Source organism: Nanorana parkeri, unplaced genomic scaffold (genome assembly GCF_000935625.1).
Source record: "Nanorana parkeri isolate BGI_ZX_2015 unplaced genomic scaffold, ASM93562v1 scaffold2349, whole genome shotgun sequence".
In the NCBI taxonomy this organism is placed as follows: Eukaryota; Metazoa; Chordata; class Amphibia; order Anura; family Dicroglossidae; genus Nanorana; species Nanorana parkeri.
The window spans coordinates 136,343-163,064 of record NW_017308617.1 but is presented as its reverse complement, the minus strand read 5'-3'; the positions used below and the strand labels follow the sequence as shown (position 1 = coordinate 163,064).

The 26,722-nt window shown below is 42.6% G+C and overlaps 2 protein-coding genes across 2 annotated transcripts in view; one reads left to right on the top strand and one right to left on the bottom strand.

Annotated features, from left to right (window-relative positions):
- Nucleotides 1–547: 547 nt before the first annotated feature.
- NTPCR (nucleoside-triphosphatase, cancer-related) lies at nt 548–13,812 on the top strand. Its single transcript, XM_018573365.1, has 5 exons — nt 548–575; nt 5,211–5,373; nt 8,822–8,921; nt 11,078–11,287; nt 13,718–13,812. The coding sequence occupies exons 1-5, from the start codon at nt 548–550 to the stop codon at nt 13,781–13,783; spliced, it is 567 nt and encodes a 188-aa protein (XP_018428867.1). The 3' UTR covers nt 13,784–13,812.
- A 5,736-nt stretch (nt 13,813–19,548) lies between these two features.
- The window catches only part of URB2 (URB2 ribosome biogenesis 2 homolog (S. cerevisiae)), a 68,336-nt gene continuing 61,162 nt past the window's right edge, over nt 19,549–26,722 (bottom strand). Inside the window, exons 7-10 of the mRNA XM_018573368.1 lie at nt 23,247–23,489; nt 20,438–20,538; nt 20,162–20,297; nt 19,549–19,771 (exon numbers count right to left, since the gene is read on the bottom strand). Of these exons, the coding sequence (XP_018428870.1) occupies nt 19,571–19,771; nt 20,162–20,297; nt 20,438–20,538; nt 23,247–23,489 (681 nt within the window). The 3' untranslated portion in view covers nt 19,549–19,570. The remainder of the gene's footprint in view (nt 19,772–20,161; nt 20,298–20,437; nt 20,539–23,246; nt 23,490–26,722) is intronic.

Here is a 26,722-nt window from a genome sequence, read left to right as displayed (position 1 = left end):
CCAATGCTGAGCGGGCAGTGTGCGCTTGCGCACACCGGCCCGTTCGGCATTTGTCTTCTGAGCATGCCACTAACCCGCAAAAATCTTACCGTTTTCAAGACATGCGACCAAACAGTAGAAACGGTTGCACGCCTTCCATACACCTGCCGATTATTGTATGATCGTGTATAGGCACCTTAAGGAGCTCAGTGAATTCAAGGTGGTACCGTGATAAGTTGCCACCTGTGCAATAAGTCCATCTGTGAAAATTCCTTGCTAATAAATATTCCACGGTCAAATGTTAGTGGTATTATACCAAACGAAGCAACTGGGAATAACAGCAACTCAGCCACGAAGTGCTAGACCACCTAAAATGACAGAGCGGGGGCAGTGCATGCAGAAGCACGCAAAAATCCGGCTGGCCGTTGTAATTAAACAGCCGACCGGGAGCTTCTTGGATGTGAAGCTGAACAGCCGCAGCATCTTGGATGGCTGTTTACATACAACCGGTCCGGCAGCTATGGAGCCGCTGGATCGCTTGTCTAATGCGTGCAGGTGTGCATCCCCCATGCCGTTGGCGATCCCAGTTGTGTCCGGTGAGGGCTCGGCACCCACAGGGCGGCTCTGTCACCGAGTTCAGCGGGAGATCATCACATGATCTCCCGCTGAGCTCCTCCTTGTTCTCTGAATGCAGGAGTGATGTACAATACATCACTTTCGCATTCAACTGTCATTCTTCAGCTTCTGTAGCTGGAGAGAAGCTGGTGAAGCAGATCTCTGCTTCATCAGATTCTTTGGGGGTCCCTAGGTGACATTAGTAAAGTTAAGTCTTATTTAAGTGATTTCTTGATTGCGAACAGGTGTGGCAGTAATCAGGGCCATGTGGGTTTGGATTTGGTTTTCCCTTAATAATAAAAACCTTCCTTTAAAAACTGCATCTTGTGTTTACTTGTGTTATCTTTGCCTAATAATTAAATTTGTTTGATGATCTGAAACATAAGCGTGACAAACGTGCAAAACAATGAAAAATCAGGAAGGGGGCCAACACTTTTTCACACAACTGTATGTATAAAATGTTTTTGTTTTTTTTAAAGTCCCCTGCTCCCACATACACATACATTGATATCACCGCGAAAGTCAGAGTGAGGGAAATCATTTTAGGGCCATTAATCACTATTAAGACTAAACTGATGAGCAGTAAAAGCTTTTAAAGCGTCGCCTATGGCCAATTTTGGGTATGGTATTTTTCTGCGATTTCCCGACGTGACCCTGTTTTTTATATTTTACCAAAAATATGGGTAAGAATAAATCTTTTTTAACATAATGTAGGGAAATCATTTTTTTTTTCTAAATTTGCAGTACTTTTTTCATTATATAGTAAAAAATAAAAACTCCAGTGGTGATTAAATACCACCAAAAGAAAGCTCTATCTGTCTCAAAAAAATGTCAACATAAATTGCAACGCTATAGTCCGGTCATGCTGACTGGTGAAATTTTTGTCTGACTGGTGAGACACCCTATAGCAGGGCTCAAAATTTCCACTCGCCTGCTCGCATTTGGCGAGTGGAAATTTGGTTCTCCAAGTACCGGTCCGCGGACCAACTCCGGCCCGCGAGCCGGTACTATGTGGCCCACAGCCAGCTGGCATGTCAGACACACGGTCGCAGACCGTGTACCTGACCTGCAGGAGCAGCTCCACGGTCTGCATCTGTGTCGGATGCAGACCGCAGAGCAGCTCCTGTCAGCTCTGGCTTCCTTCGGCCGGAGCTCTGACGGTTCTGAGCTCCGGCCGAAAGAAAGAATGTATGTGAGCAGGATCGATCCCTGGTTATCTGGGGGTGATAGTGAGGTCTGCTGCAGACCTCTCTAATCACTCACAGATAAACCAGGGATCGATCCTGCTCGCCAGCCTCCTCCCTGCAAAAACGTGAACAGGTGAGGGGGCTGGGGGGAAGTGGTTGAGTGTATTATAGTTTTGTGTGTGTGGGGTTAATAAGGGGAGTGGGGGTTACTAAGGGGGAGCGTATTATTTTATGTGTGGGGGGTTAATAAGGGGGCAGTATATTATTTTATGTGTGTGTGGGGGGCTTATAACGGGGGGAGTGTATTATTTTTTGTGTACGGGGGGAAATATATTATTATATTGTGTGCAGGGGGGTGTAACGTTGAGCAGTGTATTATTGTGCTTTAAGCTGGCCATACACCTTACAACCATCGCACGACTTTCGTTATGCGATGGTTGTAAGGTCATTAAAATCTCGTACGATCTGCCCATCTTGGACAGGCAGATCGTACTTGCGATGATCGCAAGCCCTCCCCGCTGGGGGGGGGGGCTTCTGATGATTGCAGTGCTGAGCGGGCACCGGCCCGTGCGGCATTCATCTTCCGACCACACCACTAACCCACCAAAAATCGTACGATTTTCAGCACATTTTCCAGCGTGCTTGGAAGAAGAAAGTCGTACAACCTTACAGTAGAAGCGGTCACACGCTGCCCATACACCTACTGAGCCAGCTGTCACTCACGCAGCTGGGCGGATCCAGACATAATTGTCGGGATCCGCCTCAGCTGCGGCGTCTCAGTATACTGTGGCGTCTCAGTATACCGCGAGCTGTAGCTCGCGGTATACTGAGCTTAGGGTGACGGGAGGACGCTAGTTTGTGTCCTCCCGTTACCCTAAGGAGAACTATGGGGAAAAGCCTAAACCCCATAGTTCTCCTTTAAACATTTTCTTTGGGCTCTGTATCCAGATATCTGATTTTTCTTTGTTTTGTTACTTTCCATTCCCAAATGTACACAATACTAATTTATTTAGGCTCTCCACACCCTGGGACTTTGTCCCCATTTGTTCTGGGGCCTGCCTTAAGGTATACCCCTTTTATTATGCAGTCTATTTGTCAGGAAACAGGGGGTGTTACCACTTCACGGGGACAACGTGCACGGCGCAGGTCACGGGTTCCCCTCCAGCCTGGTAGAACTCCTGGTGCCCGGGTTGCAGATGCGCGAGTCGCGCGGCGGCCGCAGTACCCAGGCTGCGCGCGCATTCCCAGAAGCGTGCGCGTAGCGCCACTAGGGCTATGGGGTGTGGGCCTTGCTGGGTGAGGTTCCCAACACACACCTTCCACCTCTCTCGCCTGCCATTGGCTCCCGGGGAGGGAAGCTTCCTGGTTGCCTCGGTGACCAGGGGGTGGTCTTACATCCCCTGGCTATAAAAACCTGGCCAGAGCTCTGGCTTGTTGCGGAGTTATTACACCCTATGGTGTGATTACCTAGCTCCCCATCTGTGTATCTTGCTGTTGCTTCCTGACCCCTCATCTGGACCCCCCTGTTACCGACCTTGGACTGACTTTCGCCCCTGAACACTTGCTGCCTGCCTCGACCCGGATTGGACCTTGACTTCTCTTTTGGATTGCCCCTTTTTGTACCTCTGCCTTCGGACGCTTCAGGCCCCTTCCTGCGAGTGGGTTCCACTCCACTCTGCTAAGCCACCGGCACTTCTGACACTATTGATCTTAGGTTTGTTGCACTGGTGGTTCTTATCTCTGCTAAGCTTTTTCTCTTTCTAGAGAGACTTTTCAACCTACAGTGTAGATGTGCATCACTGATTAGGTGTTCACGGTTTCATAGTGTATACATTATGCTCTATAGGGCTCAGACTCTTGTTTTCTTATATGTTCCTCCTTTTTCTGCAAAATTCTGTTCTCTCATACAACTTTGATTTATTATTTAAGAAGGAAATATCCTTTCCTGGTCATATCCATGGCAGTGCTGACAAATGGGTTTAGATCCGATTACAGGGTTCAATCCACAAGGGCCGTGTCCTCCTCATGGGCAGCAGCAGCTGGAGTTTCGGTGAATCAAAATTGCAGGGCAGCAACATGGGCGTCTAGGTCTACCTTTGTTAGCATTCTCGACTGGACGTCAGGGCTGCAGTGAATGACCACATCGGTAGAAGTGTTTTGCTCTCTCGACATGTTTGTCTATGGATTTTGTTCCCACCCTTACTGGTTACCCTGCTTGGGTAATCCCCATTTGTCAGCGCTGCCATGGATATGGCCAGGAAAACGGAAAATGTAATCATACTTATCGTAATTTTCTTTTCCTGGTTATACTCCATGGCAGCGCTGGGCTCCCACCCTATGGAGTTTTTAGCTTCCCTTCTCTATATCTATATTTTCAGACCAGTTGTGTGGTGACAATCTCATATCTGAGTCAGATGTTGGTGTGAGTTGGAAGGTCGTCTCCTCACTCCTTTTGTTCTGAGGTTCATGTTTGTTGCATTACCAAGTATCTTTTCTTAGCTTCCTTTAGGCACTTCTTTCATTTTCCTATTGAAAGTCTCATTCCCTCTCTCCTTTTAGATTGCCATTGAGAGGACAACTTTTATTTTGGAATTCTCTCCTCCTAAAATCTAGGTTATTTTTGCTTCAAACTCCAGCTGGTCACAGGTTGATCTTGGTTGAGACAATCTTGTTTGTCTGACATTGCTTTCCTGAGGACAAGGGTTAGGTATCCTAGGCTTTGGCCTTTACCTTACATACATTCTTGGTTTTTGCTGACCACCTTTTTGTTTCCCTACCTGTTTCTCCTTTGGTAGTTCCTCAGTTGCCCTCCACTTGTTAAGTTCATTATCCCTTTACAAAAGTCTCCCCCTTACTGGTGCTACCTGTCCTGCTCTGGAACACTAGATTTATCTTGGTGTGTTTCATTATAATGGCATTTTCCATAATGTGTCCCAATTTGTTATTGGCTTCTTGTAACCAATTATTCCTTCTAATACTCTTCCAGTATGAATGCAACATCCATTGTACCGTATCTATCAGTGGCTTTTGCCCACCTCTTAGTTGGAGTACTTTTGGATGTCCCACACATTTATGCATTACTATATCCCTGTGTCCCTCAATGGACAAGAAAGACAGTAAGATTTTTGTACCTCCTGTAAAATCGTTTTTCTTGAAGTACATAGAGGGATACAGGTCCTACTACCCTTTGGTGTTGGCCCTTTGTAATGCTTGCCCACAAAACTGAAGCAGGGCAGTTGGGGATGGTTATATAATGGGCAGGTCTTAAACTTTTTTTATATGTTTGCCAGTGTCCACTTCCTAAAGACAGCTGCATATAACCCGCACATCTATGTATTACTATATCCCTGGGTCCCTCTATGGACTGCAAGAAAAAGATTCTATGGTGACTACAAAAATCTCATCATTTGATTTATTTTATATTTGAAGGAATTGGAAAAACCACCTTAATCCATAAAGCATCTGAAGCTTTAAAGTCATCTGGTACCCCCATTGATGGCTTTTACACAGAAGAAGTTAGACAAGGAGGCAAGAGAATAGGATTTGATGTTGTTACTTTATCTGGAAAACATGGAATTTTAGCAAGAATTGGGTATGTTTTTTTTAAACCGTAATTGTTGCTGTAACATCATTATGTTTTAGTTTTTTTTTTGAAATATTACCTTTCGCAAAACCTTCTCTCTCATATTATGACAGATATGCCAGAAATCTGATCAGGTCAGAGTATCACATCTGCCTGGGCCAGTCTGGCGCTGTGAGGATCATCGGAATGCCCTCCATCCTACAGATCAAACAGGAGTTTCATGGGTAGAAAGGTATAGGTCAGGCTGTACTGAAAACCCCTGGAACCTTTCTGCCACTGCCACTGAGATGCCCTCATGCTGAAGATTTATCCAAGGGTTTAGGAGACCTGGAAGTCTAGAGTTTGCGGGTCTGGTGACCAGACTTGGGCTTGGATTTAAAGGTTGAGGCCCGGGAGTAACAAAGGAACTCTTCCTGGCCTCTAAAGAAGGGATATGCCTTCCCAGGTTAAGCCCAAGGCTTCAATTGCTGGGGCAGATGGGTACTCTTTGCCCTCAGTGAAATCCTTGATAAAAGTGTCCAGGACAGCTTCAAAGAGATACTGTCCCTCAAAGGGAACGCAAAGCAGTTGTTTTTTGCATGCCAATTCTGCAGCGCGACATTTTGACCAAAAGCACTCACCTCATAGTTATCCTTTAGGCTGGGTTCCCACCTAGGTGATCGAAATATGCGCGTTTACGAGGGCTATCCGGCTGTATCCTAATGGATACGCACGGAAATACGCCCCAAAGCTCCTGTAGTTCTTTGGGCCTAGGGCGTTTTTCAGCGCGTTCCGACGCGCTGAAATACGCCCAGGTGGGAACTATGCCCACAGGAAATAATGGGATTTCACTTGCTGGGCGTTTTACAGCGCGTTGATCAGTGCTGTAAAACGCCCAGGTGTGAACCCGGCCTTAATGGCTCTAAAATGATTGGTCTCACTCCGACGTTTGCGGTGATATGTAACATGTGCGGCACAATAGGCGCAATCGTCTTCGCACGTAGGTGCACCCGACGCATATCTGTGTGTGTATGTGGGGGGCGGGGACTTTCAAAAAAAATTATTTAAAATTAATTTTTTTATGCTTCTTTATTTTTTTGGCAGAAATAAGTTTTTATTGAATTTTTACAAAGACAAAAGAACGTGGGTACAATATGGAGCCGAAAGCACACCGTTCACTCGTACTCTGGCATGCGGTCGGCAATAAAGTGCCATGATTTTATCCACAAAATCTGTAGGGAAGCCCGTCTGAAGCAAAGAGGCCCGCAAGAAAGGCCACCCAACGCGATCAAAGGCTTTCTCGGCGTCCACCGAGAATAAACAAAAGGGGATTCCATGTGTTTGAGCATAATGCATCAGGGTGATTGTTCGCCTAATACTATCTTTAGCCCCCCGTGCGGGTACAAACCCCACTTGTTCCTTATGAATCAGGTTAGGGATGAAAGATGTCAACCTGTTAGCTAGGATTTTCGCGTAGACTTTAACATCGACATTGATTAATGAAATGGGGCGATAGTTATTGCAATGGGTCGGATCCTTACCCGGTTTGGGCAAAACAACAACATGGGCCTCTAGAGCTTGGCTTGGGAAAGGGCAGGACGGGGAGATGGCTTTGAAAGACTTAGTCAAGGGAGGCGCCAGTTGGTCTTTGAACCGGGAATATAATTTAGTTGTGAACCCATCTGACCCCGGGCTTTTGCCCGAGGGGAGAGACTTAAGTGTAGCAAGTAATCCTGAAGCATTGTGGGGGATGGAGCCTTTTTATGCGCAGCTTCCAGTGAAGTAAGGTCGGACAACAGGTTTGACAGGTTAAGCCCCCGTTCCCGCTTCAGTCGCGAGCCGTGTTTTATGAACACCCCTCGAATCGTGGCTTTGAGAGCTTCCCACTGGATCGGGGCAGGTGTGGGGTCATCTGCATGATCAGAGATAAAGTGGGTAAGGGAGGATGCCACGTCCGATTTACAGACCGGGTCCAGGAGAAGATTCTCGTTTAATTTCCATGTATAAGATGGTTTACACATACCCGGGACCTCTAAAGTGAGAAACACCGGGGAATGATCGGACCAGATTCGTGTGCCAATATCAGCAGTAGGGGCCCATGAAAGAAGATGGTGTGAGATCAAAAAGAAATCAATCCTGCTATACGAGTTGTGCGGGCCAGAGTAACAGGTGTAGTCCCTGTGGCGCGGATGCAAAACCCTCCATGCGTCCACGAGCTGTAGAGAGTGGAGGCGTTTCTTAAGTTTATTAAGCAAAGGATATGAGATCTGTGACTTCCCCGAGGTAGTATCCAGACTAGGATCCAACACCAGATTGAAATCGCCTCCCAAAATGAGGACGCCTTCCGTGAAATCCGCAAGTTTGGAGAGAATAGACAATAACATAGGGACCTGACCCTGGTTCGGCATATACACGTTAGCCAATGTGAATGTCCTATTCTGAATGGAACATTGCACAAAAGCATACCTCCTATCTGGGTCGACCCTGTCAGCAAGTATCTCACACGTCAACGAGGAATGGAATCCTATCGCCACTCCCTTGGTCTTACCATCAGGATTGGAACTATATACCCATCGGGGGAAGTTGCGACATGTAAGGAGGGGAGCTTTAGCAAGTAGAAAATGAGTCTCCTGCAAGAAGACAATCTGACTATGGAGTTTGTTTAGATCATACAGGAGTTGTGACCGTTTCTGAGGTGAGTTCAGACCCCTAAAATTTAGAGAACATATTTTCAGGCCTTGCATTCGCTTCTTTATTTTTTTTATGATTCTTTAATTTTTTTATTACTTTTTTTTTAACACAACTTTATTGCTATTACATGGGGGGCTAAGAAGCCCCCTATGGGATAGCCAATTTACATGACAGGTCCTCTTTATGGAGACATCAGGGGTCTCGAAGACCCCTAATGTCACCTAGGGACCCCCAGAGAAGCTGATGAAGCAGAGATCGGCTTCATCAACTTCTGTATCTGGAGAGTGACACTGAATGCAGGAGGTGATGCAATATACATCACTTCCTGCATTGGGGGACTGAGAGGAGATCAAAGGGAGTTTGTATACTGAACTCCCTTTGATCTCCTGTCACAGAGCCGTGCCAGTCCCGGCCGCATCGGGCACAACGGATCACGGGACCGGCAACGGCAGTGACAGCTGCTGATACAAGCGATCGAGCGTCTATAGAGACGCCCGATCGCTTGACTGTCCAAATCCTCCTGTAGGCAGCAGTATAACCCAATTGACTTTAAATGCCTGTCTTCCTCAATGAACAAGAAATAACTTTTCTGTATCAGCTAAAATGTATTTGATTTAAATCTCAGTCATATTTTTTTGTTTTTTTAATTAGGTGCATGTAGGTGGTAATCTATGTGTACATGTTTGTTCTCTGAAGGCTATTTTTAATTTTGTGTATAGCTATACCTTAACTGTACTGTGTAACCTTGTTTGAGAACCATTTTAGCAGGAATTTGTCTTTGTTTTAGAATTGGTCAGTCTGATGGGAAACATGAATACAGAGTTGGCCAGTATGTTGTGGATATTAGTTCATTTGAGGATTTTGTACTTCCGACACTGGACTGCATGGTGAGTTGTCTTGTTTTTATTGTAGAGTGTTTGAAGAAAAAAAACATTTGTTTTCCAGCTCCAAGACTAGACTAGAGAAAAATTCAAAAGTTAGGAGGCAGCTGTAATTTGTAAGGAGCATACGGAGCTCCTGGGATTTGTGCATCCCTGTTTTTATGTATGATTGTTTTTTATAAATATATATAAGAGATGCACCGATACTGATACTTGTCCAAGTACTCACAGATACAAATACTGATACATTTTTGCTTATTGTCATTTGACCGTTTTTCTAAAACAATACAGACTAATAATTTCAGGACAGCTAGGTCCCAGCTGCAACCGCTTTGACACTGGTAGTTTTGTGAAAATGCCAAGTATCGGCACTGGTATCTGAACATCCCTATTTTAATTGGCTGCAACTATAAGAAGAATATACAGTGGGGGGAATTTAAAAAACTGGAGCAGTTGTCAATGGCAAACAATAACTTGTCTTTTCAGTTTGTTTAGTTTATTTTTGAAAAGGAAAGATGCATGCTGATTAGTTACTATGACCAACTGCTCCAGATTCCACATGCTCCAGTTTTTATGAATTCCCCTCAGTGACTGATCTGACCTACTTGAGAAAAAATATTTCTCACAAGTCCAGTAAGCAGGTCATCATATGAAATATTCCGTTTGATTGATGTGTGTATGCAGCCAGAGGATGTAAGTTACTCCATGAACTATAATCCGGGTAATTTCTGTACTTTCTGAAGAACTCCAGGAAATGTAAAAATGAACGTTTGCAATGGGCTAGGGTTAACTGCTCGTTTTTGGTTTAGGGGCAAAAATAAGGAAAATATACTCACCTTATCTTTGATCCTACGGCTGTCAACGATCACATCTCTCCCTTGGCATCCAGCTGCATTAGACTTGATGATGTCACGGATCCTCAGACCGCCAGAGCCCCAGGGAGGAGAGGCTGCGGAGACCGATCTAGCACCCCAGCAGGGTCGAGGATCAGGTGAGTATATTTTCTAGGGATGTACAGATACCGTTTTTTCGGCATCGAGTACCGACATTAAGGAAGCCGGGCAACATGTAATGACTCGCAACCAGGCTTCCTGATTAGCAGGGAAACTGGCTTCATGCTTCCTCATTATTAGGTGACAAGGAAGCATGGAGGCGGCTTTCACAAGAGGGTAGCCTTACTTTTATACAAACTTTCTTTCTGCTGTCCAAACTTTCCAGCCAGAGAGACAGAAGAAATGAGACAGAGAGATATCAGACTGCCAGGAAGCCGGCTCCATGCTCCCTCGTCAGCATGGAGCCGGCTTTCAGGAAACCGGGGGGTGGGTAATGACTCGCCGCCCGGATTCCTGATTGGCCCAGCTTCCCGACCAATCAGGAAGCTGGCCGGTGAGTCATTGCATGCCAACCGGCTTCCTGATTGGCCGAGAGGCTGGCTCAATGCTCCCTCGTCACCAAATGACAAGGGAGCATGGAACCGGCTTCCTGGCCAATCAGGAAGCCAGGCGGTGTGTAATGACTCCCTGCCGGCTTCCTGATAATGGAAGTTTCGGTATCGGGATAAGTATTGGGAGCACAAGTACTCGTCCAAATACTCGGTGTCTGCACCAATACTAGTTTAGGTATCAGTGCATCCTTAATATTTTCCTTTAGCCACTAGACCAAAACAAGCAGTTAAGCCTTGCAGTAGCCCCACTGCAAGGGTTAACTTTACATTTACTGGAGTTCTTTAATGTAATATTTGTGACTAACAGAGGGCACAGAATTTGTGCTGGCAGAAATTAAGTAATAAGGTACTCTTGTGAACTAATAAGGACTCCTAATGACCTCTTTACTGGCTCATTTTATACAGGAAATCATTTGTAAGTTTTGTATTGAGAAAAGTATTTTTTTTAGCATTTAAGCCTAACAAATTAAATTCAAGAAGCCAGTGGATTTCTTACATCTGTTGCCTAAAGTTGTTTAAAATGTGTTTTTGACTTTTTACTGTACATAAAAATGCAGAATACATATTAAATTTGCACAATCACATACGAAAATAAAAGATGTGAGTCTGTCTTCATGTAGTGGATCATCACATAAAATGTCAGATGTATTTGTCCTTTAGTTTGAATAATTAGACAATAAATTTAGTTTTGATGACAACATTCGTGTTTTGCCAACAGCTGAAAAATGGAAATTCAGCACAAAAGTCTGTATGCGTCATCGATGAAATTGGAAAAATGGAGCTCTTTAGTCAGAAATTAATTTTTGTTGTCCATAAAATTTTTGCTTCTTCAAATGCTGTAGTGTTTGGAACCATCCCAGTACCAAAAGGAAAACCGCTTCCACTTGTTGAAGAAATTAGACATCGTCAGGATGTTAAAGTGCTTAACGTAAGTGACAATAACAGCATGTTAAAACTTTATTTAAAATAAAGTGATCGAGGGAACAAGGTAAATGATTATATTTAGAGGTGCACCGAAATGGAAATTTTAAAACCGAAATTAAAAAAATTGTCAGGCCGAAACTGAAAATGTTTTTTATTTAAATTTTTTCAAATTGTTTAAATATTTTATTTTTTATAAACTTTTTAATATTTATTTTATTTATGAATTCATTTTTTATTAAATATTTTTTATATTACTTTTAGGGGCTTCGGGGAAATATTGGGGGTCTAAACAGACCCCTGATAATCTCGAGATTGAGAACACAAAGTCCTCAATCTCTTTTTCTGTGTCCCCTGTTATCAATGAACAGGAATCCTGAGTGTTCCTGTTAATTGATAACAGGAGGACATGGTATGTTTACTATAACCACAATCATGAATGAACAGGAGGGGATACAGATCACTCCCATTCATTCATAATTGAGGATATAGTAACCGTACCATACGCGTAAGCAGAACTGTAAATGGCACTACCATAAGGTATACTGACCTGGCATATTGTGAACAGTTTTGTTCTGCCGTATGCCTTACGGCGGTGGCAGGGAAAGGGTTAAAGGCTAAGTTCACCTTTTGCAGAGATTAAAGAATGTATATTTGATAATATTTAAAAAAAATGCCTTTCTTTAATTTTTGCATTCAAGACTGGAAAGCATTGCAACAGTGATCAGTTGATCAGGGCTGTAGAGCTCAGACTTCAGCACATTCTCTCCCAGGCAGCGCTCTGTACTGAGTTACGGAGTTTCAGTTAGGAGAGTTGGGGGAAGGACAGCTGGACTTCATAGCATTAAATCACCTCATACAGCATCCAGCCATGCTCTCTCTGGTTAGATGCGATAGAGCTGTCCATATTCTCTCATCTAACCAGTGTATGGAGCTCTGCCTGTATGAGAATGTGCAGAAGCCTGAGCTCTGCAGCCCTGATTAAGTGATCACCATTGCAATGCAAAAATGAAAGAAATGCATTTTTTTATATATTTTCTCAAATATGCATTTCTTTATGTTATTTGGTTATTTTATTTAGTGTAGAATGAACAGCAATTCTCCTTTAACTACAGTTTGTTTGTCAAACAATCACTTGTTATGCACAATAAAAGAAGATCTGGTCTGAAGGTAATGCAAATATTTTAGTAGGGGCACAGGGAGAATAGGAGAAAGTATAAGGCCTTGTTCACACCAAATGCAGTGCAGTGTGTTGTGCCACATTGTTTTGCCGCGTTTTGATGCGTTTCGGGCCGTATTTGGTAACAAATATTTTTTTTAGTTTAAAATGGGCTTTCAGGGTGTTTGCATGCGTTTTTGATGCGTTTGCATGCATTCCAGAGCAGGTAAAATAGGGCCTGCTGCAGGTTTTTTTTCCTGCTCTGGAACGGAACGCTGCGATGTGAACTGGAGCTAAAAATACCATTGGAATACATTGGAAGCAGTTTTGCTCTGGTCTGTAACTGCTCTGCTCCTGGAACGCGCTTGGTGTGAACAAGGCCTAAGGCTTGTATTTGATAAATAAGTTTCCTGTTTGTTTTTAATATACCGTAAGTTGAAAAATGGTGCAAATGTAAAAAAAAAGTTTTGTTATTTTACACTTTATGATGAGATTACAAAAGCTCTGTGCTTTGCTGCTTTCCAACTCTTCTGGGTCTGTCAGATAGCTTGTTGCTCGCTGAGCTCTCTGGCTCCTCCCGTGATCCGCAAGAGGACCCACAGCACAATGTGAGGGGGACACTTTTAGAATTACCCAAAAGTCTCTGATAATAGTGGCATCCAATGCCTTTCAACAAAGAGCTGATTAAACACCACCTGAAAGGTAAGTATAAAGCTTTTTTTATTGCAGGCTGGGCCTATTTAAATGTTCTCAACATAGCAACAGATTTAAATATAAAAGGGAACACTTATGTGATATCCCTATAGTTAGGAAAACTAGATATACTTCAAGTGCCCAAAGGGAAATGGGCATCCTTTGCCTTTTTATATAGTGGCTGCATTCTGTTACATATAAGGTGCACTCAGACAGCATCCCTATAAAGTAGTTAGCTTGGACAAACATTAATGGGCAGCTAGAAGTGCTAATTTTATAAAAACAGTCCTTGAAAAATTAGAAGAAACTGCACTCTTACTTTTACTATTTCTTCCTAAATAAAACATACAAATTTTATATTCAAACCTGATACAAATTGGAGGTTGTTTCTGTCTTGAAAAACAAAGTACACAAGACATTTTCCCACTGGTTTTTTTTGAGAAAAAAATGGAGATTGATTTATGGATTTACTTAGTGGTTAGTTCTATTTTAGATTAGAATAAAAGCTCTTCATTCTTGAGAAATAGGCTGAATGTCACTTATGGTAACATTCTGCGTGGTAACATTTGTCATCTTTCATTGTAGATTACAAAAGAAAACAGAGATACCATGTTGCAAGAAATAGTGACCACAATACGGAACTGCATATAGGAAGATGAGAAGAAAGCCTAATGTGTGGTTCAAAGAAGGAGTGGAAATGTAATACTTATTACATAGGGGAATATTCATAAAACAGTGAGTCTGACATTCACCAAAAATTATCTGCTGGGGAATCTTCCAAGTGTGAGTGTTTAAGTAACAGTGACTGATTCACCAACAGTGAATATATAGTGAATGTCACATGAACTGCTTTATGAATATGCCCTATGTAAATATGTTGTGTATGCATTAAATGCACTGTATATTATATTGAGGTATTTGACCATGCTTTTTTTTTTGCAAGTTACTTATGGAATCATAGGGCAGGGGTGAGCAGGAGACACTGCAATGTTTAATTTCCTATTCTAAACTGAGACAGGTCTCCTCTGTACTGGCACCTGTTAGTTGATACCAGCTTGGTTTCAGAAAAAGTGTTTTGCAGGTAATATTTAAAGCTAGGGTAATACCCTTTTTGGCCAATTTAAGATCATATAACATGTTATGAACCACCAGTGGAACACGGGACACCACACCCCTAATTTGAACAAAATTAACCAAACAGTATTTAGTGGGGTCATAATGAGAGGAATGCCAATAACACATAATTGCCAAATAAAACATATTCATATAACAGAGAACCATACAATGATTAAACACAACTAAAATCTGTATCAACAGGTACCCTTTGAGCATTATTAGTCATGATGTAACGGCATCCCACCTCCATGGACCCCACAGGCACATTTATTTACTTTTACACACACACAAACACACACACCTCAAAAACATTAAGGCTGGGTTCACACCTGAGCGTATTTTTTAAGCTAGTTTTTTAGCACGTTTTTCCATTCAGTGAAACGCGCGTTTCACTGGCGGTATGATTCATTTAATTTTTTTTCCTTATTTTCTCATTTAATTTTTTTTTTTCACTTTAAAACTTCCCACCGGCTCCGCCCCCCTTCGATGCGGCCGCACGCAAGGGACGGAAACCCGGAAGTTGGCAGCCGCCGGAGGACACAGAGGGCATCGCGGACAGGGTAAGACCTGTACGCTGTATTACCGAGTGTGGCTCGGGGTTACCGCTTTGTTAACCCCGATCCACACTCGGGAATACCAATGGAAACGCGCTGAAAAACAGCTTTTTCAGAGCGGTTTTCACATGTTGAGCGTTTTACAGCGGGGATCAGCAGGGATCTCCAGTGACATCATTTACCATATATGGACTTTCCGATTTGTAGTAAATGCTGAAGAGAGAGAGAGAGAGCTCCTTCCCCTCTGTCATCAGCGATCCACGATCTGTCAGCAGGGAGAGAAAGAGAGAGTAGGGAAGGAGCTGGCACACGGGGATGTGCAGGTAAGGAGAGAGCTGCTGCGCATGTCCATATATTCGTGGACAAGAATCACTGTCAATCATCAGTGGGGAGGATCCCGTCAGATACGTCGGGATGTCTTCTCATTGCGGCGCTTAGCCCCGCCCACCACCTAAAATAAGGTTTTACAGCCTTCCTGTGCATTTTGGCTAATTACAGTAAATTACATTATTTACTTATTTAGCCTAAGGAATGCATTCATAAAAAAAAAGATAGAACCCCATAGTTCTCCTTTAACACACTTGATTTGTAATTACGTGGATTACTACTCACGTGTGTCAAGGATAAAAATAGTTAAAAGGGTCAACATTGGGAGCCACCACTTTGGTGAAGAAGACAGGCCAAATGGAAGTAGAAACTGGCCGGGACTGTTATAAGGTGTGCAGAGAGCACCCTCACCAACTGAAACTAGGCCAAATGGAAGGGCTACGAAGTGCAGAAGCCTTACAGCAAAACACAAGTGTTGGTGAGCCAGAAAGTTTGGCACATGTAAGTAGACATCCTTTATGTTGACAAAAGCCAGGAATTTCGCTAAGTGAAGGGATGAATTTGCCAGATCCGGTTGATTCCATATGGAATCTTGGGGACCGAATGTAAACAATGCCACCTTTGTGTTTTGGGACAGTGAATAGGCTCAAGTAAAACCCCTACAGCTGATCATGGCATTTCCAATCTACACGCAGCAATAATTAAAGTAGGTGCAAAGTTAAGGTCTTTGGACCTAAAGGGCCCAAGGCCAAAAACAGTACCGGTATCCAGTATCCTCTAGCTTCAGAGAGGTGGACATGTCATCAAAAAGCTGTAATGGTCTCCTTGAACTTTGGTGCAAAAGCAGTGGACTGCGACTCCTCAGGGGAAAGCTCATCATTCAGAGATTTGAGCAACTCAAACTGGAGTTTCTGTGGTCAATGGGTCAAAAGCCATTAAAGCCACGGATAGATTGGATAAAGACTCGGCTAGGGAAGGCATTTTGCGGCCTCTGCAATCAGAGTTGAAAAACTGGGTAATCTGGGACTTCCACTGGGATGGTGGTTTCTTTGCTAGGACAGGACACTGCTGCATCCACAGAGGGGGGCAGTCCACTTGTTTATAAAGTCCTCTTCAAATGGGTTCAAGGCTAATAAGCGCTTTGGAAAAACAAACTTGTAAAAGTGTTTCCAGTCTCCATAAAGAAAGACTTGAAATGTCAGGTGCACCAACAAGGTCTTAGTAGTCTTAGGAGCTCTAAGCCCTCGTTCACACCTGAACGTTTTGTAGCGCGTTCTACGCTCGACGAACGCTCTACAAAACGCTCAAAAATATAAATCCCATTGTATTCAATGGTCTCGTTCCCACCTTAGCGTATTTCCGCCCGTCCCTAACGCGCTACAAAACGGGCCACGCCTGAAAAGGGACAGGTACTACTTTGGGCCGTTTTTTTTCGCGTTTCCATTGGGATACAGCCAAGTAGCCTTGGGAAACGCGCGACGGTCGCGCAACTTTTTTACCGCGAATCGCGGTAAAAAACGCGCGACGGTCGCGCATATGCAATACGCCTAGGTGTGAACGAGGGCTAAGGGATCCCAGACTAGGAGCATTAGTGGAAGCAACAGGCTGATCCTCTAGCTTCAAAGTGCTGTGTAGCACATCAATAAGTGCTGAAACAGTCTCTTCCTTATAGGCAAGTTCATCTTGTAGTGACTGGAGAGACTCAAAATCAGGCTCAGCTACTGATGTCTTGGAGGCCACAGGCAGATCTGATACAGAAACTGCAAGGGACGGTGTGGGAGCACTTGTGGCCTCTGCATTCAGAGTCAAACATTATGATTTTGGCCATAAAGTGAAGCATGACTTCAGTAAAAACCTTCTTGTGCAGAGCAGAGGCCACTCCTGGCAAAACTAGGGAAGACTCCAAAAGATAGCATAGACTCTAGGAGCAGGGGGCAAGATGATTCCAGGCTCCAGACATTGGCTGAATCAATAGGCAAGGAATGCTGTAGCTGCTAGTAGAGTGTGAGCTTGACAGTGGAGCAACATACACTATATTGCCAAAATCATGGGGACGCCTGCCTTTGCACGCACATGAACTTTAATGGCATCCCAGTCTTAGTCCATAGGGTTCAATATTGAGTTGGCCTGCCCTATGCCGCTATAACAGCTTCAACTCTTCTGGGAAGGCTGTCCACAATGTTTAGGAGTGTGTCCATGGGAATGTTTGACCATTCTTCCAGAAGCGCATTTGTGAGGTCAGGTACTGATGTTGGACGAGAAGGCCGGGCTCACAGTCTCTGCTCTAATTCATCCCAAAGGTGTTCTATCGGGTTGAGGTCAGGACTCTGTGCAGGCCAGTCAAGTTCCTCCACCCCAAACTCGCTCATCATGTCTTTATGGACCTTGCTTTGTGCACTGGTGCGCAGTCCTGTTGGAACAGGAGGGGGCCAACCCCAAACTGTTCCCACAAAGTTGGAGCATGAAATTGTCCAAAATGTCTTGGTATGCTGATGCCTTAGGGGTTCCCTTCACTGGAACTAAGGGGCCAACCCCACACCATAATCCCCCCTCCACAAAATTTTACACTTGGCACAATGCAGTCAGGCAAGTACCGTTCTCCTGGCAACCGCCAAAGCCAGACACGCCCATTGGATTGCCAGACAGAGAAGCGTGATTTGTCACTCCAGAGAACACGTCTCCACTTCACTAGAGTCCAGTGGCGGCGTGCTTTACACCACTGCATCCGACGTTTTGCATTGCACTTGGTGGTAAGGCTTTGATGCAGCTGCTTGGCCACGGAAACCCATTCCATGAAGCTCTCTATGCACTGTTGTTGTGCCAATCTGAAGGCCCCATGAAGTTTGGAGGTCTGTAGCTATTGAGTCTGCAGACAGTTGGCGACGTCTGCACACTGTGCGCTGCAGCATGCGCTGACCCTGCTCTGTCATTTTACGTGGCCTACCACTTCGTGGCTGTTCCCAGTTGTTTAGATTTTGTTATAATACCACTAACAGGTGACCGTGGAATATTTAGTAACAAGGACATTTCACGGATGGACTTATTGCACTGGTGGCAACCTATTACGGTACCGCGCTTGAGTTCCTGAGAGCGACCCATTTTTTAACAAATGTTTGTAGAAGCAGTCTGCATGCCTAGGCGCTTGATTTTATACACCTGTGGTCATGGAGATGATTGGAACACCTGAATCCAATGATTTGGAAGGGTGTCCCAATACTTTTGGCAATATAGTGTATTTGGGCAGCAGGAACAGATCAAAGATTGGAGTTCCACGTGGCTCCTGGCAAAGCCACAGCAGCATCGGGTGTATGCCTCCTACATGTTGAATGGCAGCAAAAGATGTCAGCGATCAATCCCCCCTTTGTTAACCCCTTCCATACAGTAGGAACCAAAGGGCAGCCTGCAATCCAAACAATAGGGTAGCTCCTGGTGCAGGGATTCAGATGCCGGGTCGGGGTGCGATTCTATCGGATGCCTGTGTGTGGGACGTGCTGCTGGGCTGGGTTGCGATGACTCGGGTCACGTTGTTTCGGCGGAGCTGGAGCGTCTGGTCTGGTGGTGGCTGGTGGACGTCAACCACGTCCTGTGTTTGAGGAAAATCTGGTACGCTGGCGGGTGGGGGATGCCGATCACGTCCTGTGTTGGATACGGAGCTTGCGGTGCGGGCAGTGGCTCTCTGTACGAGGTGGCTGAGTGACGAGGTGCGCAGGCGTCGCCGAGCGACGGCGGTCGTGTTGGTCCAAAAATGGATAGGACGCTTGTGGTAGTCTAGGCTATCCATTTTTGGACCAACACGACCGCCGTCGCTCGGCGGCGCCTGCGCACCTCGTCAGAGAGCCACTGCCCGCACCGCAAGCTCCGTATCCAACACAGGATGTGATCGCCGTCCCCCACCCCCAAGTATACACCCCGGTCCATTTTGAACTGAAGCCGCACGCCACCCCCATCTCAACACCATCCTCCTCCACAAAGCCCCCACCCAATCAAATGTTCTGAGAAAGTCAGAAACAAAAAAACAAAACAAAAACCCCATCCCTCAGGATAGCGCCGTCACACAGGACTTGAATCCTCAATTTTTCTATATTCAACCTGGTATAGATGTTATGGTACATTATACTAAAAATACTACTATAGGATTCTTATAAATACACTGCACTGTTTCCATTCTGTATACTCTACTTCAATTTATTTTATCCATAAAAGGTGTGCATGAGTGAAACATTGAGCTGTTTAAATATTAGAAAATCACAATAAAAGTAATAATTGGTAAATGTAAAAAAAATGTAATTTACTTTTTTTGCATTATGTGATCAGTGCAAGTATGCAGCAAGGTAAATCTGTTAAACAAGAGTTTAAAACATTAGACAGACTTTTTTGTTTTCAGTCCACAGGTATGGCACATCATGGTGGGGTATTTTCAATGAATAATACATATTGTATGTTATAACACAGTATATTTTTCTTCTGTTCTATTCCTTTGTTTGTGCTGGTGAGTATATTCCTGGTACAGTTCTTTGAATACTTCTCTCACTCCCATTTGTAAGGATGCATTTAGGAACTTAATATCACGGTCAATGCACAAGTCCAAAATGTGAAAGATACCTCCTGTAAGGTGCTTCTTCACAGCAGGTTGAAGTGTAACCTAAGCAAAAGTAAACTTGTTATATACCATCAATCGCACTCAATTACAAAATTATACCCATCTACAGGTTAATATATAAAATTACACTAGCAATGCAGAATGTAAACTGAATGGAACATACACGTCCTCCCATTGCAGAAAGCTGTAGTGTTCATGTACTACCCAGATCCCACCATGGTATTGCTGCCTCCCATATAAGATGCCCATGCTTTTCCCTGTACAGATGCTAAGAGGTGCAATTCTTCTTATGGTGCTAAAGAAAACCACCTGCAAGATGTTTAATCTCAAATCTATGTAAGATTTGTACGGTCAAAAAAGATTATTTATGCAATATGAATTTTGGTTGCACTGACCCTTTAATGTCAGAGAAAAAAAAAATGCTAGTCATACCTTTTGTAGCTCATTGACATACTGTGAAACCATGAAAGCAGAAAAGACTGTGAATTCCTCTGTTTTAGCTGCAATATGAGTGTACATTCGTTCCACTAGTTGTGCACATTTCAAAATAATCGCCGATTCATGAGCTGTACCTGTTAAAAGATGAAGAATAATAAACCCGTGATGATTTCTACAAGAATATATGGCTTTGACCCTTTTTTGTACAGACATCTGAACAACTGGGAAGCAGAAAATTGTGTATAGCTGTGAAAAACTGAGTTGTTTAATAGTACTGTACCTTTATCTCCTTTCTGTTGTCCCTCATGCATGACAGATGATAGCAATCTATGGAAAGTGCTCAAAAATGGTGCAACTGATTTTAGCATTGCCTTAAGGTAGGAAGAAAAACAGGAACCAAAAACATAGTCAATGACAAACAGATAAGAGACATACTGGTAATAATTTCTTTAAAGATACAGTACAAACTGAAAAATCAGCTTTGAAAGTGCACACAGCTGAGTAGCTCAGCTTTTATCCTGTACTGCACATATCCACTCGCTTTAATTCTGCAATCTTCAGATCCAGAAATGCCCCTTTTGAGGGTGCTGATACACACACCCAGAAAAAGCTTGATATAGCATACAGTATATATAGACGATGGTTTTCGATTTGGGTCCGAATAGTAGGTGCCATAAAAACATAAGTCAACAGAATCTATGTTACTTCAAAACAGTTGTACAATACATAGGTACATATTTTATTATTCTATAATTTCTGGTTATCCTGATGCAATTTCTATGTAGAAAAAATAGAAAAAGCAAAGCATATATTCGTTGGAACCTCCACCAACTCCATACAGCATTTAAGCTTCTAAGGAATTGTTATCCCTTATCCTTGATCGTCTGTATTATCAGATTGTTTCCTAAACTATGCACTTATCTTGTTATGATTTAATCATGCTGTAGGAAGGGTACATATGGAGAGAGCACACAGGGAGCTATCTAATTAGCTGATTTTAATTTGGATTGTATATCTAGCCTTTGTTTTTAATGAATGTAATTAAAATTAACTCTTTTATATGAATTTCTTTGTGGAGTAAGTTCCTTTGGTGCTCTCAAAACCCCACTTTCTGTCCTTGTCAAATAGCATACAGTATGTTAGCATATTCTACACTGACATGTTTATTTAAAGCTGAACTCCAGCCACATAAACTTTTGATTGAATATATTCCTCAATAGCCACAAAGGACCTAAATCCCCTTTGTGTACATTAACTTCCTTTGCAAATCCAGACCTGCTTGTAAAAGTAGCATTGACATCACTGAGCTGCACTGAGCTGTCTGTGCAGAAAGCAGATCTGTGCATTGGGACACGGCGGGTCCACACCCACCACAGGCTGTAGAAAACTACAAGGGGGTAGATACAAGGTCAATTACCTTGTATAAGGAAAGAGAACTGTAACCAGTTTTTATTACAGGAAGCTCCTGTGGCAAAGTGCAGAGTTTGCTTCATGCCAATTACTGCACAGATCTGGAAGCAATACATAAAGAACGCTAACGTTTAAGTGGAACTTAATTGCACAAATAAAATATTTCAAGCAAGCAATTTTTTATTGTATAAGAGACATATGTCTCTTTTGCATTAAAAAATTCTTACCTGTCTGTTCGCAATGTACACTCAATGAACACTGAGCTGCAAACGCATGTGTGGGAGTTAAGTCACCCCAGTGTGGCCCAAAGATACGGTACCAGGAAGAAGACTATGCGAAGATGTCAGTGGCTGGCAAGGGAGCTTGGGACTTCGCATCGCTGAAGAGGAGGGGAGTATAGTTTTGTTTATAGTAAGTATACAACTTATATTTAGACAACATTTGTCTAGCCCAGATTTCAGGTTTACTAAAAAATAAAGATTTGCAGACATAAGGACCACAGTCCTTGTACAGCTTGACAGTGGAGTCGAGATGCCCTGCAATACACTTTCCATTGTGGAACTGTAGGATATGCCCCTATCATTAATACCAGCACCTATCTGAAACTTAGGGGGTTATTCACGAAGGAGCTGAAAACATACCTTCAGCTATATCCAGTCTAACCGAAGGGCCCGTGCAGAAGGCGACCGAGCTGAAGGCATATGCTTCGGCTCGACTGAGCCAAAGTGACAGCCCAAGCGGGGCGAACGGCAGGCAAATGACAGCTTGTCGGAGCCAGCCGTGATCTCACGGCTGGCTCCGCCCAGTTGTAATGACAGATTAGAAGACTCTAGCAAGTGCTGGCCAATAGGAAACAGTTTTTCTTTTTTTAAATATCTTTATTTTTTAATTTGAGTATTTACATTTTAAACCTTTTTTTTTTTTTCTCAACAGTTTTCACTGATTTTCTATTCAGAATAGCCGAGCTGAATGCCGCTCGGTGGCATTCCGCTATTCACTCACTGCCGTTCGGCAGCTCAGTGAATAACCCTGTTGGTTTACATTTTTATTTATAACGTCTAGCGAGTGTGGTCTGACTGCTAGATCATTGACTGAAGGGAGAATTAAATTGATACCGTTATACCCAAGGACATGGTAGGCAATATTCATTATTTTTCTTATTTGTGCCCAGAGTTCAGCTTTAACGCCAACCTTTCAAGCTAATATGACTGGTGACGCAAAGTATACATACTAACTCCATATGCAGAGATAAAGAAGCATTTTGTTAAAATAGAAAGAAAAGCACAGGGGTCCATTTACAATTTTATATAATATTCCTATATTATATAAAATTATAAATGGACCCCTGTGCTTTTTTTTCTTATAATCACACAATCTATCTATTCTTATATTCACACAACATTCACACAATTCAAATAGAAATATGCATGATTGTTGAGTGAAAGCTGTATTAATATTGTGTGAAAAAATGTATGAATAGACCCTACATTTTTCACATACCTTCAACCAAAACATGGTTTAATTTAGGACTTCTAAAAATAAATATTAAAACAGGTTTTATAAATAAAACAAATACAAATTAAATTCCAACAAAAATGTAAAAATGTGCCTCACTAAATGTATTTTTCTTATGATCTGCAAAATGTTTGTTTTAGAATGCAATGTTTACCTTGGAATGACACTGCAGTATTGAAAACAGCACTTCATGTACTGCCAAGAATATACTGTAGTATTCTTCAAACCTCAAGTGATCCAGAGGCACAGTGAGGAGCGTTCTGAATGAAAGAGTCACATGGTGAGGATTAATCAGAAACATCTCTCCACGCCTTAACAACAAGGCCATAGTGTCCATCACAGGCACAACAATTTCGGAGAGCAGTGAGCGGTCCTTGCAAGCTTCATTAGCAAGAGTCTGCAACAATGGGAAGAAAATTTAGTTGCAGAACTGCAACATTATTACATAGAGTAAATACCATGGAAAAACATCTGAACGACAATAAAAGTGATTCATATCTTATTGTAACTGCATATTCACACAAAACAAAATTATTTAGGATAGTATTACAATACTTATTGTTTGCACTGTTACCTTGCAGCACTGGGCTCCTTGGTGCAATTCCAACTAAGCCAATATATGCACAGAGTTTGCATGTTCTCATGGTTTGTGTATTTCCTTCAAGTGCACAAACTCCTCCTCTTAATTTAACAGACACTAAACTTAGGAGTTAAGGCTTAAGAATAAATTCAAGTACCATAACTGTTAACAAAAATGCAGCTTATTTGTGCATCACTCAGCTGTAGATCCTCAAATCATCTCTGAACTGGTGTTGACACTGTCCTTCCTTCTGGAAGGACACTTTCAGAAGCTACTTTTGTTCCCCATGGTTCCTGTGTGTGTTGTAAAGTAGCCACCGCTCCAACCTCGTTCCCGTGTTAAGACTATAACTTCAATACAAATTAGCTAACCAAGCCTGAGATTGTAGTTCATCACAGGAGCGAGCTTGGAGCTACTTTACAACACAAACAGGGACCATGGAGAACAAAGTAACCACCCTCCAGAAAGAGGGACAGTGTCAGCACCAATTTAGAGATGATTTGAGGATCTACAGCTGAGTGATGCACAAATAAGCTGCATTTTTATTAATAGTTATGGTACTTGAATTTATTCTTAAGCCTTAACTTCTAAGTTTAGTGTCTGTTAAATTACGAGGAGGAGTTTGTGCACTTGAAGGAAATACACAAACCATGAGAACATGCAAACTCTGTGCATATATTGGCTGATACACAAGATACATTTTTGTTAATAGTTCACGTACTGGAATACATTTTTAGGTTTAACTCGAGTTTACTGTCACTTTAACTACCTTCTTACTAGAGATCAAAGATTGCATGTCTGTATACCTGTGGTTGGTATATCAGACTGTAAGCACTTTTAGGGACAGGGACTAACATAAGAGATGCAAATAAGGACAAATATCCTATGAAAATAAGGACAAAAGGTAACATACAATCATACAGCGAAACAAACATTTTTAATTAAAATAAACTTTCTTCACCTCCCTATTGCCTATATATTTCCAGGGTGATGTCTTTATAAATTAAGTTTAAAAAAAAAAAATACAGTACATAAATAGGTGAGTGGGCCCGGGACTGGCACAGCAGCTCTGTCACTGGAGATCAGTACATGAGCTCCCCACCGGTCTCTGAATGCAAGAAGTGTTGTATATTACATCACATCCGCATTCAGCTGTCATTCCCGGCTACAGAAGCCAGAGAGAAGCTGGTGAAGCAGATCTCTGCTTCATCAGCTTCTTTGGGGGTCCCTAGGTGACAGGGGTCTTAGAGACGCCCGATGGCTCCATAAAGCGGACCTGTCACTGTAAATTGGGCTTCTTAGCTCCCTATGTGATAGCAATAAAGCGAAGTGAACAAAAAAAAGTTTAAAAAAAATTAGTTACAGAAAAACTAAAAAGAAAACAAAAAAAAGTCACATAAAAAACCCAAAACATTATTTAAAGTCCCCTGCCCCCAACATGCACGGGTTGGGTGTGCCTACGTACGAAAACGACTATTGCATCCATTAAGTCGCACATGTTACATATCACCGCGGACATCAGAGTATCAGCAATAATTCTAGGGCCATTAATCACTATTCACACTAAACTGATGAGTGCTAAAAGCTTGTAAAGCGTCGACTATGGCAAATTTTAGGTATGACAGTTTTTTGCGATTTCGCAGACACGCGCAATTTTAAAGCTTGACATGTTTGTTATCTATTTACCCAAAAAATTGGGTAATAACAAATGTTTCATAACATAATACAAACCAGAAAAAAAAAAAATCGGTACTTTCTTTATATAGTAAAAAAATTTCAAAAACCACGAAAGCTCTCTCTGTCCCCAAAAAATTATAGAAAATTCATTTCAGTACGGCTTCGCATGACTGAATAAATGTCAAAGTAGTGCAGCGCTGAATACCGCACAAAATGGTTTGAAAAACCTTGCGTATATTTTAAAACCAAAAAAATTAGAAATTTGAGTCATTATCAAAAAGATTTATAAAGAATTAAGTGAATGGAAAAATCTGATACAGTACACTGTCCAATTTAGGAGCTTATTATAAAGGGGAACAGGTAAAAAGGATAAGGAATAAAACAATAAAGGATCTGAAAGACTGGTATTACCTCCACTCTAATTTTAGAGGTCAATAGGTAAACAGAGGACAAAAAGGAAGAGGAAAACAACAATTTCTAGAAAGAAACTTGAATGAGTAAAACATGCTGCATATAATTGAAAAGATGTATCTGCACACTATGTGAACCATTTAGATATCTCTGCAGAAGTAAATAAGTTACATGTAGTTTACAAATTCGACCACTAGATGTCAGGACTGATCTAGTTGATAGGGAAGTTAACAAAAAACAAAGGGTGGTAAAGTGCTGCCTTTACAGATAAATTTATGTAGGACGTTGCCTAAAATCTTCCTTCACTATTTACCTGGGGGTCCTATGCTCATTATACTTCCTTTATTTTGGTGTAGATCATCAGCCTTCAATTACTGGTAAATTTAGAGGTGCCACCAGCAGAACATTAAAATTCCAACTGGATATCTACATGTGACCCAGATTTAACTTTTAAACACATTGTATAAATCTTGTGGATTCCTCAGAATGTATAGTGTACTGTCCAACATACTGCAGAGTCAAAGAGTCAACTTTATTAATGCCTTTTACTTTAAAGGAGAACTATGAGGTAAGTGAAAATCAGTCATCCTCATAGTTCTAGCCAACGTGTGACAATGAAACTGTCACACGTCGGCTCAATAGATCAGGAAGTGAGCGAACACATACCGTCGCTCGCTCACTTCTCGATTATCTGCCTGTAGAGAGCACTGACTGTCAGTCACGGCTCCCTGCAGGGATTCCCCCCCCTTCCCCGCACCGATCCTCCAGCGCTGCCTGGTGGAACGGACAGGGAGGGGGTGGGTATAGCTGGCTCTGCCTCTAGATAGGCAGAGCCTGCTGTCACTCACGCAGCTGTGTGTATCTCGACAGTAATGTGGGGATCCGTCCCAACTGCGGTGGTCTCAGTATACCGTGAGATGTAGCTTGCGATATACTGAGCTTTGGGTCACGGGAGGACGATG

Coding starts and splice junctions, on each gene's coding strand:
- NTPCR (XM_018573365.1), top strand. CDS start 548: ATGCCGTTGGCGATCCCAGTTGTGTCCG. Junction 576..5,210: donor GGCGATCCCAGTTGTGTCCG/GTGAGGGCTCGG, acceptor TTATATTTGAAG/GAATTGGAAAAACCACCTTA. Junction 11,288..13,717: donor AGGATGTTAAAGTGCTTAAC/GTAAGTGACAAT, acceptor CTTTCATTGTAG/ATTACAAAAGAAAACAGAGA.